Consider the following 18,379-nt stretch of genomic DNA (forward strand, 5'->3'; position numbering starts at 1 on the left):
TCCTGGTAAAAGTCTGATATTTGTGTTATTGGTGTTGCACACAGTCCTGGTAAAAGTCTGATACTTGTGTTATTGGTGTTGCACACAGTCCTGGTAAAAGTCTGATACTTGTGTTATTGGTGTCGCACACAGTCCTGGTAAAAGTCTGATACTTGTGTTATTGGTGTCGCACACAGTCCTGGTAAAAGTCTGATACTTGTGTTATTGGTGTTGCACACAGTCCTGGTAAAAGTCTGATACTTGTGTTATTGGTGTCGCACACAGTCCTGGTAAAAGTCTGATACTTGTGTTATTGGTGTTGCACACAGTCCTGGTAAAAGTCTGATATTTGTGTTATTGGTGTTGCACACAGTCCTGGTAAAAGTCTGATACTTGTGTTATTGGTGTTGCACACAGTCCTGGTAAAAGTCTGATATTTGTGTTATTGGTGTTGCACACAGTCCTGGTAAAAGTCTGATACTTGTGTTATTGGTGTCGCACACAGTCCTGGTAAAAGTCTGATACTTGTGTTATTGGTGTTGCACACAGTCCTGGTAAAAGTCTGATACTTGTGTTATTGGTGTCGCACACAGTCCTGGTAAAAGTCTGATACTTGTGTTATTGGTGTTGCACACAGTCCTGGTAAAAGTCTGATACTTGTGTTATTGGTGTCGCACACAGTCCTGGTAAAAGTCTGATACTTGTGTTATTGGTGTTGCACACAGTCCTGGTAAAAGTCTGATACTTGTGTTATTGGTGTGGCACACAGTCCTGGTAAAAGTCTGATACTTGTGTTATTGGTGTTGCACACAGTCCTGGTAAAAGTCTGATACTTGTGTTATTGGTGTCGCACACAGTCCTGGTAAAAGTCTGATACTTGTGTTATTGGTGTCGCACACAGTCCTGGTAAAAGTCTGATATTTGTGTTATTGGTGTTACACACAGTCCTGGTAAAAGTCTGATATTTGTGTTATTGGTGTTGCACACAGTCCTGGTAAAAGTCTGATATTTGTGTTATTGGTGTTGCACACAGTCCTGGTAAAAGTCTGATACTTGTGTTATTGGTGTGGCACACAGTCCTGGTAAAAGTCTGATACTTGTGTTATTGGTGTTGCACACAGTCCTGGTAAAAGTCTGATACTTGTGTTATTGGTGTCGCACACAGTCCTGGTAAAAGTCTGATACTTGTGTTATTGGTGTCGCACACAGTCCTGGTAAAAGTCTGATACTTGTGTTATTGGTGTCCTCCTCTCTGGTGGGTCAGTGATGATCCGTGGTGTCCACGGTTGAAGGCTGGAAGCCTGTCCTCCCCTCTGATGGGTCAGTGATGATCTGTGGTGTCCACGGTTGAAGGCTGGACGCCTGTCCTCCCCTCTGATGGGTCAGTGATGATCCGTGGTGTCCACGGTTGAAGGCTGGACGCCTGTCCTCCCCTCTGATGGGTCAGTGATGATCCGTGGTGTCCACGGTTGAAGGCTGGACGCCTGTCCTCCCCTCTGATGGGTCAGTGATGATCTGTGGTGTCCACGGTTGAAGGCTGGAAGCCTGTCCTCCCCTCTGGTGTGTCAGTTGTGATCCCAGATGTCCACGGTTGAAGGCTGGAAGCCTGTCCTCCCCTCTGATGGGTCAGTTGTGATCTGTGGTGTCCACGGTTGAAGGCTGGAAGCCTGTCCTCCCCTCTGATGGGTCAGTGATGATCCGTGGTGTCCACGGTTGAAGGCTGGAAGCCTGTCCTCCCCTCTGATGTCTCAGTTGTGATCTGTGGTGTCCACGGTTGAAGGCTGGACGCCTGTCCTCCCCTCTGATGGGTCGGTTGTGATCCGTGGTGTCCACGGTTGAAGGCTGGAAGCCTGTCCTCCTCTCTGGTGGGTCAGTGATGATCCGTGGTGTCCACGGTTGAAGGCTGGACGCCTGTCCTCCTCTGATGGGTCAGTTGTGATCCGTGGTGTCCACGGTTGAAGGCTGGACACCTGTCCTCCCCTCTGATGTGTCAGTGATGATCCGTGGTGTCCACGGTTGAAGGCTGGTAGCCTGTCCTCCCCTCTGATGTGTCAGTGATGATCCGTGGTGTCCACGGTTGAAGGCTGGTAGCCTGTCCTCCCCTCTGATGTGTCAGTGATGATCCGTGGTGTCCACGGTTGAAGGCTGGACGCCTGTCCTCCCCTCTGATGGGTCAGTGATGATCCATGGTGTCCACGGTTGAAGGCCGGACGCCTGTCCTCCCCTCTGATGGGTCAGTGATGATCCGTGGTGTCCACGGTTGAAGGCCGGACGCCTGTCCTCCCCTCTGATGGGTCAGTGATGATCCGTGGTGTCCACGGTTGAAGGCCGGACGCCTGTCCTCCTCTCTGATGTCTCAGTGATGATCCATGGTGTCCTGTATAAGCGGTGAAGTGCTGGGAGAAGGTTGTTTTGCCCGCTAGCTCGATGCTCAGGAGGAGGGATGTGAAGACCTGGACGAGGACTCAAGGCCTGCAGAGGACCGGTCTCATGTGATGCCAGGCTCCCCTTTGGTCAGCACCTCGGGGGATGTGTGACGACGTCATGTGGGACATCGAGCTGGTTTCAGGCCTGTTCTGGAGTGAATGAAGTGCACAGATAGATGCGGACACGCTAATTAATGGCTGTTATTTCACCGCACTTTTCAGCGCACAAAAAACCCCCCAGTCAGCCGTCGACATTCCTCGGTGGTGAGACGTTCCCAATTCGGTTTTGGAGCCAAAAGCTGTTTGATTTCCCAAGTAAGTTGGCTCACGGTGTTGTTTCTGACACAATGGGGGGGAGGGGGGGCTGTGTTGCGTTCCCTCCTACATTTCTGACCACGTGAAACTTGCGGCAGTCTTATTTGTGGGGTTGGACGGAGAGACGTGTTTCTAAATAGAGAGTCCGAGCACTCAAACCGTGGTATGTTGGCCAGTTCGGTGCTGAAAAGACAAGTTTTCCCCGGGGCTGGGACCTTCCGACTCCATATCACGGCAATGTTTCTGGGCCAATTCGATGAACACTCCAATTCTTCGGTCATCACTAGTACGATAGTCGAGTCAAGCAGGTTTTATCTGTCCCCAGAGGGACAGCTGTTGTGTGTTATATATGCACTAGTAGCACACAGTATTACAAGGCCCGTGAGTCAATATGAACGACGAGAGCTTATGACGCGAGGCTGCTTCCCTGAGAAAACATGTAGGAGCCACAACGTCAAGCCTCCCTGCAGCTTCCCTTCCCCGCCCTGCAACACCGGGATCCAGGGGGAATGCTGCCATAACGAAACCCCCCCCCCCCCCCCGTGTCGAAGCCTGTTTTTCCCAGGTTTCCTCTTTTGTCGGCAGCGATAGTTGCGGCAACAAAAGGGTGGGGGAGAACGACGTCGCCGACTCCTGCAGAACTGGCCGAGGAAGGCTGCCACAAAGGCCGCGGCACCCTCCGCCTCTGACACTCCGGGGGGTCCTCGACACCTGGGCCAGTCGGGTGGATGCGTCGGTCCACACCGGGGGGCTTCGAAGGCGTGTGTTCTCGTGCAAGCCCCCCCCTCTCTGCAGACGGTCTCGACGCCGGAACGAAACACGGTGAAGAGGAAGGTGTGCCGCGGGGGTTTTAAGAGGCTGTTTTTGACGTTGTGTGCACACTGAAGAACCTTGTGTGTGTTTGTTGCTTTATATTCCCGGAGCGGAGGAGCCCGGCTGTGGTCGGGAGCAGGCCGGCTGCGAAGGCTGCTGGATTTTCAGGTTTTCCGGTTGTCTGTTTGGTTGCGTTGGGGCTCTTGTTGGAACATGTGCACAAATCCTACTTCAGGTGCAGCTCGTCCTCTGTGTTTGGGCTTGACTTTGGCGGTTTCCACCACCACCACCCCCACCCCCGCCCTGCCCGCAGACCTCCGCGTGGGTCTCGAGGTGCAAGAACGGTGGAGCGAGGCCGATGACGGCTGTGAAAGCGCTTCGTATCTGTCCGTCCTAGCCCAGAAGCGTGTCCCATCGTGTCCCATCGTGTTGTCCTTACTTCTGTCGAATTTTATCTAACTAATCTGAATGAAAACCCTTCACGCCCCGTCTGCAAGGCTGTACAGGGTAGTAATGTGGGAGCCGCCGGTCGCTGAAGCGTGCCCCTTCTCCTCAGAACCATTCGTGTTCTGGCTCTTTCCAAATATTCCTTTCTTTTCTTCTTTTTTTACACTCCTGTTTTTGTCTGAAGCAGGACTTAGGAGGGGTTCAGAGCCCGCAAGTCGCACTCATTAATCTGCTTAATTGATTCAGAGACGTTAATCAGATGAGGGTCGTACCGGCCGGGGCTTCTGGTCAATACAATAGGGCAAAGCCTCAGGTGGGCTTTGGGGGCAAATGCGTCGTCTCCCGCCCGGGGAGGCCGACCTTTGCTGATGACCTCACCGTGCAGTGGGCACAGCACACGTTTGTGTTGTGATGTTCCTGGTTAGAAACGACGACATGGGAAAGATTATGTGATTGATGAATGGTTTCGGCTAATGACTGTTAACGGGATTGTGATACACTCCTTGTGATAGCCTAAACTATTACAGTGTACAAATCCATAATTGTCGTTAATCCAGTGCCTGTTTAGACTTGGGCATGTTTTTATTTTTTTCAAATGGGATGTCGTTACCTCATCCACATTAGGATTGTATGTGATTCATAGCGGCCTTTCCTAATCCCTCTTATCGGTCTCCTTGGTAAGATGGGTGATTAAAGGGGGAGAACTGCTCGTCATCCTGACTGTGGTGATTAGCCGTGTGTAGCTATGCCGTGTTTTTCTCTTCGGCTGAATCGGTGCATGCCAAACATCACGTCACGGCAGAAAGCTGCATGGTACCGGCTCGGCTCGGCTCGGCTCGACTCGACTCGACTCCGAGAGTGTGGTTTTCCATCACCGTAACAGTACCCCTCGGTGTAGCTGGTCCGCGTTGATTTTGGCACCCGCTCCAGTCTTTTTTTTTGGACCCTCGACAAAGGGGCGGTGCCAGAAAAGTGGTAACAGTGAGCAAAATACCGGTACTTTCCAGTAATGGAAAACAAAAAAAGTCGAGTCGAGTCGAGCCGGTACCATGTAGTGGAAAAGGGGGCATTAGCTGGGGTTCTCCGGAATGTTAGATATTCAATCCGTGGGCCAATAAAATTGCCAGATTGCATCCCAAATGTTTTATCCCAAACTGCATGCTGCTGAATTCCCTGCGTTTTCCACCCCGCTGGATCTGCAGCTTCATCTTCATGCTGATCGATGTCGTCTGTCTCTTCAGATTAAACATGGAAGAAGCATTTTCCCCCGCGTAGATAAGTGAGAGGACAGGCAGCGTTCTGGACACGGGAGCAGAGGAGGATACTGGAGAACTTGGACGGAGAGAGAGAACGACACCACAGACAGACCCCGGACATGTCCACCTCGGCCAAGCATGAGAGGACCGTTTGTGTTCTGCTCCCCAACAAAGAGCAGCTGGACGTCACCGTAGGGGTGAGTTTGTTCATACGACTCTAGCCGCCACCCGCTCCTCTATCGCCGAGAGACCGCTAGGGACGGTCCAGGTTCTAGCACGACAGTATTCCGTCTCCGCTACATATCACGCGACTGTTTTGACCCGCGAGCTGACGACCCCTGTTCTCCTTGTGCCCGCTGCAGCTCAAGTCCACAGGACAGGATGTTTTCAACCGCGTCGCAGAGCTCCTGGGAATCAAGGAACTCTACTTCTTTGGTCTCACCGTCGTAAAGGGTGAGTCAGCTCTTCGCCGAAACTCCGAGCCATGTCCAAGCCACGGTTTTAGTGTGGGGGGGTCCTGGGTATGGATGATGCACGTAGCATACTCGACCGGTGACTTACTTCCCATCCGTCATCAGCGGGCCTCGTGTCTCCACGGTTGGTGATTATTCCGTAATCCAGGTCGTGAGAGAGCTGGCCACTCTCGGTTGGCCATTTATGTAATATTGGGGGGGGGGGGTTAGCCACTATAACGATGTCACACAAAAAAATGATATATACAACAACCAAAGGGTTGGCGCCACCCCTCCCAGTCTGCGTACACAAGTGGTCTCGTTTTCTTCGGCCGCCGAGCAAAGTTCAAAACTTTCTGTTCCCCCTCCACATTCCCTCGCCCCTGGACACTCGCTTTCGGTACAAGTATGTTGAAATGCCTAAGTAATCTTGTGTGGTACACCTCTTGAACAAGTGACCTTTTGTTTTTGTGGTGTTGGGCCCGGCGACCACTCGGGCCTGGATTCCAGCAATATTAACTTCATTAAGCCTGGAATGCACTCTGGCATTCCACTTCTTCAGTGAAGGGAGGGACGCATTGATGATGGGGGAGAAAAGAGAGGGTGGGAGTCGTCAGTAAAGAGGGGTAGGGTGACTCAACATGACAGAGTTGTACTCAAAAGGCCCCGCTGAGAGGGGGGGGGGGGTAAGGGAGGCCGGATGAGTCAAAGTGAAGATAGGATGAAAGGAAAGATGGATGGGCTGTCGGGTCAAATGACTTTGAAACCGGTCGGGCGGACGTGTTCTGGCAAACGAGCTGTGAAAGTACCGCGGACGTTTCGCAGAGGAATCTGTTGAACGTGTCGGTGTCGTGGTCCATTCGGTGAGGTGAGGTGAGGCGGACGTGGTGTGATCAGCGGTGTAGGGCACCTTTCCCCATCTCAGCCATAGGCAGCTTATTCACGTCCCTACTAAAAATGAAACAAGTCAGATAATGATGTATAGATATTAGAGTTTGTTTTACATTTCTCTTCTTCCCCCCCTTTTTCTCCCCAATTGGCCAATCACCCCACTCTCCCGAGCCGTCCCGGTCTCTGCTCCACCCACTCTGCCGATCCGGGGAGGGCTGCAGACTACCGCATGCCTCCTCCCATACATGTGGAGTCACCAGCCCCTTCTTTTCACCGGACAGTGAGGAGTTTCACCGGGGGGGGGGGGGGCGACCAGGACACATACCCACACCCGGCTTCCCACCCGAAGACACGACCAGCTGTGTCTGTAGGGGAACGCCCAACCAAGCCGGAGGTAACACGGGGACTCGAACCGCCGATCCCCGTGTCGGTAGGCAACGGGATAGACCGCCACGCCACCCGGACGCCCCGGATTTTGCATTACATTTCATTTGCGGTCCATAAGCTTGAAGCCAGGGGGGGGGGGGGGGACGCTCAGATGAATATTGGGTTTACTGCACAAATAATTCTGCCCTCTGAGCATTAACGTCGGTCGTGTGATTTGGCCCCACTTGACGAGTCTAACACCAACAATAACAACTGGGACGGGCGAATGGGCGCGGTGGTAGCTGTCACTTGCCCCCCCCCCCACCCCCCCGGTAGCCTCATTCACAAACCGGCGGACAAAAGAAATTTTTTTGTCCCTTAATTAACCCCATTGTTTGACAGATTTTACGCTTGAGTTCATGATTCTTTTGTCGGCTGACCGAGTGTGCTGTGGTTTCCCGCTTGTCGCTCTGCGTCCCAGACAACGAGCACATATTTCTAGACATGGAGGAGAAACTGACCAAGTACTTCCCCAAAGACTGGAAGCAAGAGGCCGTGAAGGTACGGTAACGCCCCACGTCGGTGTGTGTTGGGGGAGGTGGGAGGTTGCCCGTTACCAAGTGTTCCACTAACATGCGTCTGCCTCTCCAAACTGTAGGGGTTACAGAGGAGAGCCCTGCCGGTGGTGCTGTGCCTCAAGGTGCAGTACTACGTGGAGAACGGCCGACTCATTTGGTAAGAGCCTCCGCAGCCTCCTCACCGCAGGAGCTCCTCCATCACCCGGCGGTGTTACTCCACTCGCCGTCTTGCAGCCCCCCTTCTCAGCCAAGTTATCGTCCGTCTTTGTCGTCCATCTGTTAGTCATCCTATTTGTTTCCTGTCCTCCCTGTTTTTGACCCCCACCCCCACCCCCAACCCCCACCCCCCTACCCCCACCCCCACCCCCACCCCTGTTTGCGCGGTACCAGTGAGCGGAAGGCACGGCATCTGTACTACTCGGACTTGCGGGAGCGGGTGCTGCGCTCCGAATGCCGTCAGCAGGAGGAGGTGTATTTCCAGCTGGCCGGTTATGCCCTGCAGGCTGACCTGGCTGACAGCCCGCTGCCGGGGGACGACCAGGGGGCTTATTTTGAGCCCAAGGAGTACTTCCCACCCTGGGTAGGTGTTACCACGGGGCGGCGGGGGGGGGGGGGCGGCGGCCTTTCAAGGTGGCAATTAAGTGTCTGCTTTTTTATGTTGTTGATGTTTGACTTTGGTTCTTGCTGGTTTCTCCCCCTTTCTCTCTCTCTCTGTCTCTCTCTCTCTCTCTCTCTCTCTCTCTCTCTCTCTCTCTCTGTCTCTCTCTCTCTCTCTCTGTCTCTCTCTCTCTGTCTCTCTCTGTCTCTGTCTCTCATATTTAAATATAAACCTTTGGTTATTACTGGTTTCTCCCCCTTTCTCTCTCTCTCTCTCTCTCTCTCTGTCTCCGTCTCTCTCTGTCTCTCCCTGTCTCTGTCTCTCTCTCTCTCTGTCTCTCCCTGTCTCTGTCTCTCTCTGTCTCTCTCTCTCTCTGTCTCCCTCTGTCTCTCTCTCTCTCTGTCTCTCTCTGTCTCCCTCTGTCTCTCTCTCTCTCTGTCTCTCCCTGTCTCTGTCTCTCTCTGTCTCTCTCTCTCTGTCTCCCTCTCTGTCTCTCTCATATTTAAATATAAACCTTTGGTTATTACTGGTTTCTCCCCCTCTCTCTCTCTCTCTCTCTGTCTCTCTCTCTCTCTCTCTGTCTCTCTCATATTTAAATATAAACCTTTGGTTATTGCTGGTTTCTCCCCCTTTCTCTCTCTGTTTCTCTCTGTCTCTCTCTCTGTCGCTCTCTGTCTCTCTGTCTCTCTCTGTCTCTCTGTCGCTCTCTCCCTCTCTCTCTGTCTCTCTCTTTCTCTCTCTCTGTCTCTGTCTCTCTCTCTGTCTCTCTCTCTCTCTCTCTGTCTCTCTCATATTTAAATATAAACCTTTGGTTATTGCTGGTTTCTCCCCCTTTCTCTCTCTGTTTCTCTCTGTCTCTCTCTCTGTCGCTCTCTGTCTCTCTCTGTCTCTCTGTCGCTCTCTCCCTCTCTCTCTGTCTCTCTCTTTCTCTCTCTCTGTCTCTGTCTCTCTCTCTGTCTGTCTCTCTCTGTCTCTCTATCTGTCACTCTCTGTCTCTCTCTCTATCTGTCACTCTCTGTCTCTCTTTCTCTCTATCTGTCACTCTGTCTCTCTCTGTCTGTCTCTCTCTTTCTATCTGTCACTCTCTGTCTCTCTCTCTCTCCGTCTCTCTATCTGTCACTCTCTGTCTCTCTTTCTCTCTATCTGTCACTCTGTCTCTCTCTGTCTGTCTCTCTCTTTCTATCTGTCTCTCTCTGTCTGTCTCTCTCTTTCTATCTGTCTCTCTCTGTCTCTCTCTCTCTCATATTTAAATTTAAACCTTTGGTTATTGCTGGTTTCTCCCCCTTTCTCTCTCTCTCTGTCTCTGTCTGTCTCTCTCATATTTAAATATAAACCTTTGGTTATTGCCGGTTTCTCCCCCTTTCTCTCTCTGTCTCTGTCTGTCTCTCTGTCTCTCTGATATTTAAATATAAACCTTTGGTTATTGCTGGTTTTCTCCCCCCCCCCTCTCTCTCTCTGTCTCTGTCTGTCTCTCTCTCTCATATTTAAATATAAACCTTTGGTTATTGCCGGTTTCTCCCCCTTTCTCTCTCTGTCACTCTCTGTCTCTCTCTCTCTGTCTCTCTGATATTTAAATATAAACCTTTGGTTATTGCTGGTTTCTCCCCCCCCCCCCTCTCTCTCTGTCTCTGTCTGTCTCTCTCTCTCATATTTAAATATAAACCTCTCTGTTCCTTTTCTGTTTTTTGTAGATAGTGGCCAAGCGTGGGGTAGATTACCTTCTCTGCCACGGGCCCAAAGTGCACCGGGAGCTGTGGGGCATGTCCGCTCGTGATGCCATCCTGCACTTCATCAAAGAGTCGTGCCGACTGGAGGATGTGCCGGTCACTTACTACAGACTGCAAAAGGTCAGAGGTCAAACGGCAGGCTCGGTTTTGGTGTGACCTGAGTTAAGGTCACCTCAGCGGTAGTATGTCCTCGGGAAAGGCCCTCAGGCTGGAAGTCGCTCCTCGCTCGCCAGTTTGAGAGCAGATCATAAAAGGAAAGGGTGTGCCAGTCGCTCGTCATTTTAAGACTCCCCAGTTTTTGGCCGGGAGTGATTCATGCTGCATCTCAACCCTGAAACCAGCTGTTAAATCTGCAGAAACTTGGGGGCAGTCGGGAGGACTCCCAAGTCACTAAGACCAAATCCCAGCAGTCCCAGAAGCGGTGGGCGGAGGCAGTTCTCCGTCCACATGTACCTTTTAATTATTTCTTTCCTTTCGTGGACGAGTTGTGGAAGAAGTAAGAGCTGGTCTCGGGTCCAGCTTGGTTCCCATGGTGACATGCCGGGCTTGTTCCTGTCAGCCGTGGTCGTTCTACGTTATGAATGAAAAGGATGCGTTATAAAGCCTACGTAGCCTAGTGAGTATTTATGTTAGGAAGTGCCAGACATATTAGAGACTGCATTAATGATCAAAAATATAGCCTACTTAGTTGAGTCAGTATTTTATTTTTGGTTTCATGTATGTGACCAGCTTATGAATGAAATATTAAAGGTATTGTGCGATAAATTCCTTATCTGACTGGCAGCACAGCTCATGCCCTCTGCCGCAGCGTTGTGAGTCAACAGTGTGGGCTGTACTAGAGTCCGTTACGAAGCATTTCCTGAAACATGCCGTCATCCCCGCCCTTTCCTCTCTGCTTAGGGTTTCACCCAATTCCAGAGGCGTCCGGGTGGCGTGGCGGTCTATTCCGTTGCCTACCAACACGGGGATCGCCGGTTCGAATCCCCGTGTTACCTCCGGCTTGGTCGGGCGTCCCTACAGACACAATTGGCCGTGTCTACCGGTGGGAAGCCAGATGTGGGTGTGTGTCCTGGTCGCTGCACTAGCGCCTCCTCTGGTCGGACGGGGCGCCTGTTGAGGGGGAACTGGGGGGGAATAGCGTGATCCTCCCACGCGCTACGTCCCCCTGGTGAAACTCCTCACTGTCAGGGGAAAAGAAGCGGCTGGCGACTCCACATGTATGGGAGGAGGCATGTGGTAGTCTGCAGCCCTCCCCGGATCGGGAGAGGGGGTGGAGCAGAGACCGGGGCGGCTCGGAAGAGTGGGGTAAATGGGATGGGTACAATTGGGAAGAAAGGGGGGGGGGGTTTCCACCAAATCCCTTAGTAAAGTTGGGGTCAGCGGTGTGTGGAGTCGGCACGGAGAGGGAACGTTTGGCGGGGAACATGCCAGGGCCATGTGGGAGCTCTCCTGGCGATAAGAGAAACTACGTCATGAATACAGCCCCCCCCCCAACCCCACCCCCACCCCCGTCGACTGTTTGATAGAATAAAGACGTGATGGTTTTGTTAAGAGCTGGGATCAGCGACTATATTGAAGAATGTGTTTTCTTTTTTTTTTATCTCCTCCCCTTACCTCCCTCCTCTTGGCCGGCAAAGCACTTCCCCTTCCTCTCCGCCGTCACGGCGGTTTGGCTTCGCTCAAGCCGCGCCGGCTGAACGGGGGTGCTTGGGCGGTTACGTAACCTTTTGCACCGTGTCAGGGTTTATCGTCCTCCCTGTTTCCAAGTATCCCTCAGCCGTCGAGGGAAACGCTGAAGGCTGGCCCACCGGTTGCGTAACATGCTGCCACTTCTCATTTGTTCGCGAGAGCGGCCAAAGTGTTTGCGGCGAAGCGAGGGTGGGGTCAAGCGGCGGAGGGGAGGGCATCTCTTATCTGAACACTCGAATGCCTCTCTGACGTCTCATCCTTCATCCCTGCAGGACAGGACGGCGGAGAGGGGGACGGCGCTGCTCGGTCTCACCCTGCGAGGAATGCAGGTTTATCAGGTGCGTGAGCGTCTTGTTCGTTTGTGCGGGTCAACGTGCACACGGGGCCGAATCTGGGGTCGCTCCGAGAAATCCAACGGCGGCTCTGTGGTCTTGCAAAACTCCCCCGAGTAGCCGTGCCAGGAATGTGCGGGACTGCCACCAAGCCAGCGCATGGGGAGAGATAGGGGCCGTCTGCCATTCCCACGAGCCGTTTGATCTGTCCACCAGGGGCCATCTGGGGGGGGGGGGGGGGGCGGGGATTAGGGGTCTTGGCCCGGGTGATTACAGAGCCAGCAGACCGTGAGATACCTCAAGGGCCGCATGGCCTCTTAGCAGGCTCCAGATGGCTGGTAAACACGCAAGTCGCCGCACTAAAGGAAAAATAACGACTGATTATTGAATTTTAACGTGGGTTGCGTAAGCGGGTTGTCTTCAACGAACGCCATATCTCACACACAAACCACCCCCACGAGCGCTCGGCGCGCCGCTCTCAGCCAACCCTGTGTTTGATCCGTCCTCCTAGGAGGTGAGCAACATTCGCCAGCTGCTGTACGACTTCCCCTGGTCCAACGTGGGACGCCTCACCTTCCTGGTACGTGCGCCCCGCTTTATACTGTATTGTGTTGTCATGCTGGCGGCGGTGAGCGGACGCCGCCCGCCCGCTCACCGCCGCTGTGTGTTGCTCCCGCGTACAGGGGAAGAAATTCGAGATCCAGCCCGACGGCTTGCCCTCGGCCAGGAAGCTGGTGTACTACACCGGCTCGCCGTTCCGCTCCCGCCACCTCCTCTTGCACCTGAGCAACAGCCACCGCCTCTACCTCAGCCTCCAGCCTGCCCTGAAGCACCTGCGCCAGCTGGAGGAGAGCGAAGGTAGGCGGGAGGGGAGGGGGGAGAGGATGTGGGCTGTGGTTGTAGTGGTAAATAAAAAGCTGGCCCAAACTACGATCATGTGTCGGCCATCGATCGCCATACAACCGACGGCCGACATGGGCACTATTGTGAGAAAAGCTTTAATTTAGTGTTTTACACCGACCGGAATACCCTCCTCCACAACTTCACAGCGGTCTGATACGGTTTGCCTTGAGTGTTTGGAAAGAAGATTTATGTCATCCCTAAAACAGGTGGTGAGCTTTAGTCTGCAAAGAAAAAGGTGGGTAGACCGCATTTAGGTGTGTTTTTTACCTGCCAACACACCTCTGGATGTGCGACTGCAACTTCCTGCTAGAATCGTCAAAAAAGATGTTGTATTCATTAGTGACACTCTTTTTCTTTGTGGACCCCCCCCCCCACCTTTTTCTCCCCAATTGTACTTTTTGCCAATTGCCCCACTCTGCTCCACCCCCTCTGCCGATCCGGGGAGGGCTGCAGACTACCACATGCCTCCTCCCGTACATGTGGAGTCGCCAGCCGCTTCTTTTCACCTGACAGTGAGGAGTTTCACCAGGGGGACGTAGGACGTGGGAGAGTGACGCTATTCCCCCCGAAACAGGCACCCTGCCTGACCAGAGGAGGCGCTAGTGCAGCGACCAGGACACATACCCACATCCGGCTCCCCACCCACAGACACGGCCAATTGTGTCTGTAGGGACGCCCGACCAAGCCGGAGGTAACATGGGGATTCGAACCGGCGACCCCCCGTGTTTATAGGCAACGGAATAGACCGCCGTGCTACCCAGACGCCCGGTGACACTCATTTCTGGCTGGGTGCTATGCAGAGCCTGCTAAAAGCCTCTAAATGTATCCTGCAAATGAAATGTCCTTAGCAGCCTCAGTTACACAAGTGATCCAAAGGGTGAATTTTTTTTTTTTATAAATTTATTTCTGATTTTTCCCTTTTTTCTCCCAATTTAGTGGCCAATTGATCCCTATTTTAATTCAAACACCCACCCTCGTATTGCATGCGTTCGCCAACTGCATCTCTCCGGCCGGCAGTCTCGAAGGAGACCGCCTCCCCACTTTCGTGACAAGGCGAATCCAAGCCGAACCACTGTTTTTCCGACACACACAGAGACGCATTCACATGACGAACACAAGCCGACTCCGCCCCCCTCCCGAAGACGGCGTTGCCAATGATTGCTGCTTCATGGAGTCCGGCCATAGTCGGATCTGACGAGACCGGGGTGCGAACCCCAGTCCCCAGTGGGCAACTGCATCGACACCAAGCCGATGCTTAGACCGCTACGCCACCGCGGACTCGAAAGGGTGAATTTTAAACAAATGAGTGTTTACTTGTAACTTTTAAGATTCTGCCATTTCTCACTTTTGATGGCGCTACATGTGGAGCATTTGCTTATTGACTCATTTGGGTAAATTACCCAGGAAAAGATTCATAAACTATGGATAATTTAGTTTGTAACATCCATCCATCCATCCGTTATCCAAACCGCTCATCCTGCTCTCAGGGGGGCGGGGATGCTGGAGCTCTATCCCAGCAGCCACTGGGGCGGCAGGCGGGGAGACACCCTGGACAGGCCGCCAGGCCATCACACACACACACACACACACACAGTCACACCTAGGGACAATGTAGTACGGTCCATTCACCTGACCTACATGTCTTTGGACTGTGGGAGGAAACCCACACAGACACGGGGAGAACATGCAAACTCCACACAGAGGACGACCCGGGACGACCCCGAGGTTGGACTACCCCGGGGCTCGAACCCAGGACCTTCTTGCTGTGAGGCGACTTCAACAGTTCTGATTTGCAGTTGGTTCTCTTGTTTTAAAGGTTCTCCCTTCTTTTCCATTTCCAGAGAAGAAGCGCTACAGAGAATCCTACATCAGCGATGACCTGGACCTGGATCCCCCGGGCAGCGAGAGCAGCCCCGGCCTTTCCAGACGCTCCACCAGCAGCTCCGGGATCGAGGCGGACGCTCGGCAAACCAGCGTCTCCGCGGAGGAAGAAGGTCAGCGGAGAACGGAGGGGTGTTTCGGCTCAGCAGCCAGCTGCGGCGGCTCGCGCACCTCCGGCGTCGACACGGGCAGTAAGGCTCGCACGGACGATGAAGACTGTCGGGACGAAGGTCAGAGGATATTTATGTCGATGTTTGACATTTGATGTTAGGGGTCGGCCCAGTGATTGTAGGTAAATTACACCAACCCCCTTGGCCTGTATTTCTCCCCTGAGAGAGCGTCACTCTGTCAGATGAATGAACTGTATCGCTGAGGTACGCATGTTCATAACCGAAAGCGGCTTCGAAACGCTGCTATTTTATTTACCGTGCCAGCTGGAGAGTCACTGAGGATAAGCTGAAGCAAACAGCGCTTTCCTCACCTTCCTTAAAGGGAACAATTATCAAGATTATTTTCATATATATATATATTATGTGGCGCAGTGGTTAGTGCGGTCGCCTCACAGCAGGAAGGTCCTGGGTTCGAGCCCCGGGGTAGTCCCACCTTGGGGGTCGTCCCGGGTCGTCCTCTGTGTGGAGGTTGCATGTTCTCCCCGTGTCTGTGTGGGTTTCCTCCGGGTTCTCCGGTTCCCTCCCACAGTCCAGAGACATGTAGGTCAGGTGGATCGGCCGTACTACATCCTCCCTAGGTGTGAGTGTGAATGTGAATGTGTGTGTCTTGGTCCTGTGATGGCCTGGCAGCCTGTCCAGGGTGTCTCCCCACCTGCCACCCAGTGGCTGCTGGGATAGGCTCCAGCATCCCTGTGACCCCGAGAGCAGGATAAGCGGTTTGGATGAATGAATATATATATATATATATGTAAATATATAGTTTCTTAATATCCCGCTCCTCATTCGTTGAGCACTTTTATCAATACCATTGACGGTTTCCAAGAAAAAACCCTGCTATTAGCAGCAGTAAATCCATAATAATGAGCTGTCTTCGGTGCGCCTCTGAAACGCTGCCAAAACTGTGCGGCGAAGTGTTCTCTGATGACATCACCGGCGGACAGCCTGTGCATGTTAAAACCTCCGCTCTGGCTTCCTCGTTTGGCTGGCTGGCCACGTTGTATAGGAAAAGGTGAATCACAAAGCCACAAAGGACACCGAGTGCCAAATAAAGACGGCGACCTCCACGCCACGTCACTGGAGAAGTCTTTTCCCCACAGTTTCAGTGACGTGTCGGGGGCACACAGAGGACCGGCTGCTCAGTGTCATGGCTGCTAATGGAGTCTTGCCACTGCAGCGTCTACAGAGAGGTCATGTTGGGAACCACGACCGTCTCCCTTCAACGCTCGATTGTAACGTCGCCAATTATGTTGCCGACTAGCACGTCCCCCGAAGGACAGCGTGCACGTGTCCCATCGTGAAATACATTTCTTTTATTCATTTTTTCCCCCTCTCCCTCAGAGATCCAGGCCAGTGTGAGCAGTCCGGGGGAGGTTCTTGTTGACGACCCCGCCGAGGTGCTCCAACTGACGGATATTCTTGGCAGCCTGTCGGCGGATTGCCCATTGCTCACCTCAAATACCCATCCGCCAGGTATGGAAATAATGTCTGCATTCCACTCCTGTGAAAAAACCCAACAGTTGGGATCAATCTTTTTTAGACGGTCCCTTCTTGAAACAACCGAAATGTCTTCCGACCGATCCTCGCATTTTGTGCTCTGCAGAGAACAAAGCGCGTTCCCCAGACGGTGGTGACGAGTCAGAGGATTTACAGAGCAGGGATTCCCTAGAAGAGGTTTGCCACCTATCCACCTCCCCAGTCATATACCAGTTTTCCCCCCCTCTTTTAGATTTGTCCAATTCCATTTCTGCCCCCCCCCCCCCCAACTCATCGATCCTTTATTCCAGGTGATGAAATCTCGGGTTCACGTCGGCGTAGATCGACACAGTCAGAGCCTGGATGACGTTCGCCTGTTCCCTCCTCCTGTGCCCCTAGGGACCACGCTACCGCCCGACTCATCCCACAGTTACACCTTCGGCCTTCCAGAGCCCCCACGAAACGCCAAGAGCCCCGCAGACCACAGCTACTACCCGCCGCTGCACTGCCAGGCCAAACCCTCCTTCTATGGTCGCAGGTCTGCCAATTGCCTCTCCCTGGACTTGCTGGGGGATGAACAGTTACTGGAATTCGTACTGTAAAAACCCCTGATGTCCATCTATAAAGACATCGCTTTACTTCCAGATGGGATGGCCGCCACACTACATAGTGTATGTGGATTTCTCATAGTGTTTGGTGGTGGAGGTGGTGGCAGTATGGAACATGTGGACTTGTATTTTCATGCAAATATTAAAATTGCTAGTGACATTGCTGAGGGAACCATCTTCCCCCCGAAATGCTCCTTGTATCATTTGTTTTAATGCTGCAGAACACAGTAAATGACCTAACCCGGCTTCATTTCAGTCAGCAAACCTATTTATTGCTTATATTTCTGCTACTGTATATTGTGTACATATTTGCACTATTTTTTTTGCTTCATCCTTTTTGAGAACAAATACGGTTTCTAATCGATTCAGTTTTATTGGTGGTATTTTTTTCGTTTACATCGTTAATAAACTTCCCGTTAAGTTTGGAAATGTTTAAGCAGCATGCCAGCGACGGCGCATCAATGGACAATCCCAAATATGTAAAATTAGACAGATATGCTTTAATCTTTTGTTTTGGACATTCAGGATACAGCCACTGCCTTCTCACTCCCGTTGCTTATTTGCTGAATTGAAATTGTATTTAAGCAATTTCGTGTTTTCCTGAGGAGAATTTCCAGCTGTGACAATGCTACCGTGTGTATTCCTATATTTTTTCTATATCCTTTTTAAATAGTCTCTTCATTGTACTGTTTTTTCTATTGCCTGTGTAAAAAAAACCCTTAGTATACTTGTATTTAAAAAAGTATCAAAAATATTTTTTTGTCAAGATGTTGCCAGAAATCCTTGACGTGTTTTTTAACTGTCTCTTTTAGCAACCCAGATCACTCCACGATGTGAATAACGATCCTGTATAAATCTAATAAGACATCCAAAGTTTCATTATACTATACATCCATTTACCTCCTTTCATAACGAGAACTGCAAAGTAGTACTTCTAAAGCAGTATTTCTGTACCTATAAACTGCATAATGGATCTTTTTTTTTATGTAACCTCTAAACAAAGACCCATTCTTAATTTTACTCGGACATGATTATCAAGGACTGTTTTTTGTAAACCAGTTTTGCCAAGGATTAGATTGTGCTAGCTCAGATAAACTGATCTCCAGGAGAGGGATCCTGCAAACATATACTACTCACCATTAGAAAAACATGGACTCAGTGCAGTTCACTGACCAAATAAAGCATTGTTTTCTATGAAAGTAAAACATTTGAAACTGTACCGTCTCTTTTTATTAATTGTAGTTGTTGCACTGTAAAATGAATTAAGCTCCCTAATTCAATTCAATTCAAATCTTACTTTATTCAGACACATAGGTAGGTTCATATTTTAAAAAAAAAAACGCAAAATAAAATACAGATAACAGCAGATCACAAGTCCACAATGATTAAAACCTATGCAGACATCTGTTCCAGTGTTTCCAGAAACAAGAGGAGTACCTTGTGTCACTTTGTGTAGGCTCAGTTAACAGCATTAC

The 18,379-nt window shown here is 51.6% G+C and overlaps 1 protein-coding gene across 1 annotated transcript; it reads left to right on the plus strand.

Moving 5' to 3' along the window:
* Window positions 1-5,337: 5,337 nt before the first annotated feature.
* On the plus strand, window positions 5,338-18,103 carry zgc:172136 (uncharacterized protein LOC566376 homolog). The gene is made up of 13 exons (XM_056292253.1): window positions 5,338-5,433; window positions 5,599-5,689; window positions 7,427-7,506; window positions 7,604-7,680; window positions 7,914-8,103; window positions 9,813-9,968; window positions 11,810-11,875; window positions 12,381-12,449; window positions 12,553-12,727; window positions 14,614-14,883; window positions 16,162-16,293; window positions 16,424-16,494; window positions 16,608-18,103. Exons 1-13 carry the CDS (start codon window positions 5,356-5,358, stop codon window positions 16,896-16,898), a joined length of 1,746 nt encoding a protein of 581 aa, XP_056148228.1. The 5' UTR covers window positions 5,338-5,355; the 3' UTR covers window positions 16,899-18,103.
* The last annotated feature ends 276 nt before the right edge of the window (window positions 18,104-18,379 follow it).

The sequence above is a fragment of the Lampris incognitus genome, chromosome 13 (assembly GCF_029633865.1).
Source record: "Lampris incognitus isolate fLamInc1 chromosome 13, fLamInc1.hap2, whole genome shotgun sequence".
Taxonomy (NCBI): Eukaryota; Metazoa; Chordata; class Actinopteri; order Lampriformes; family Lampridae; genus Lampris; species Lampris incognitus.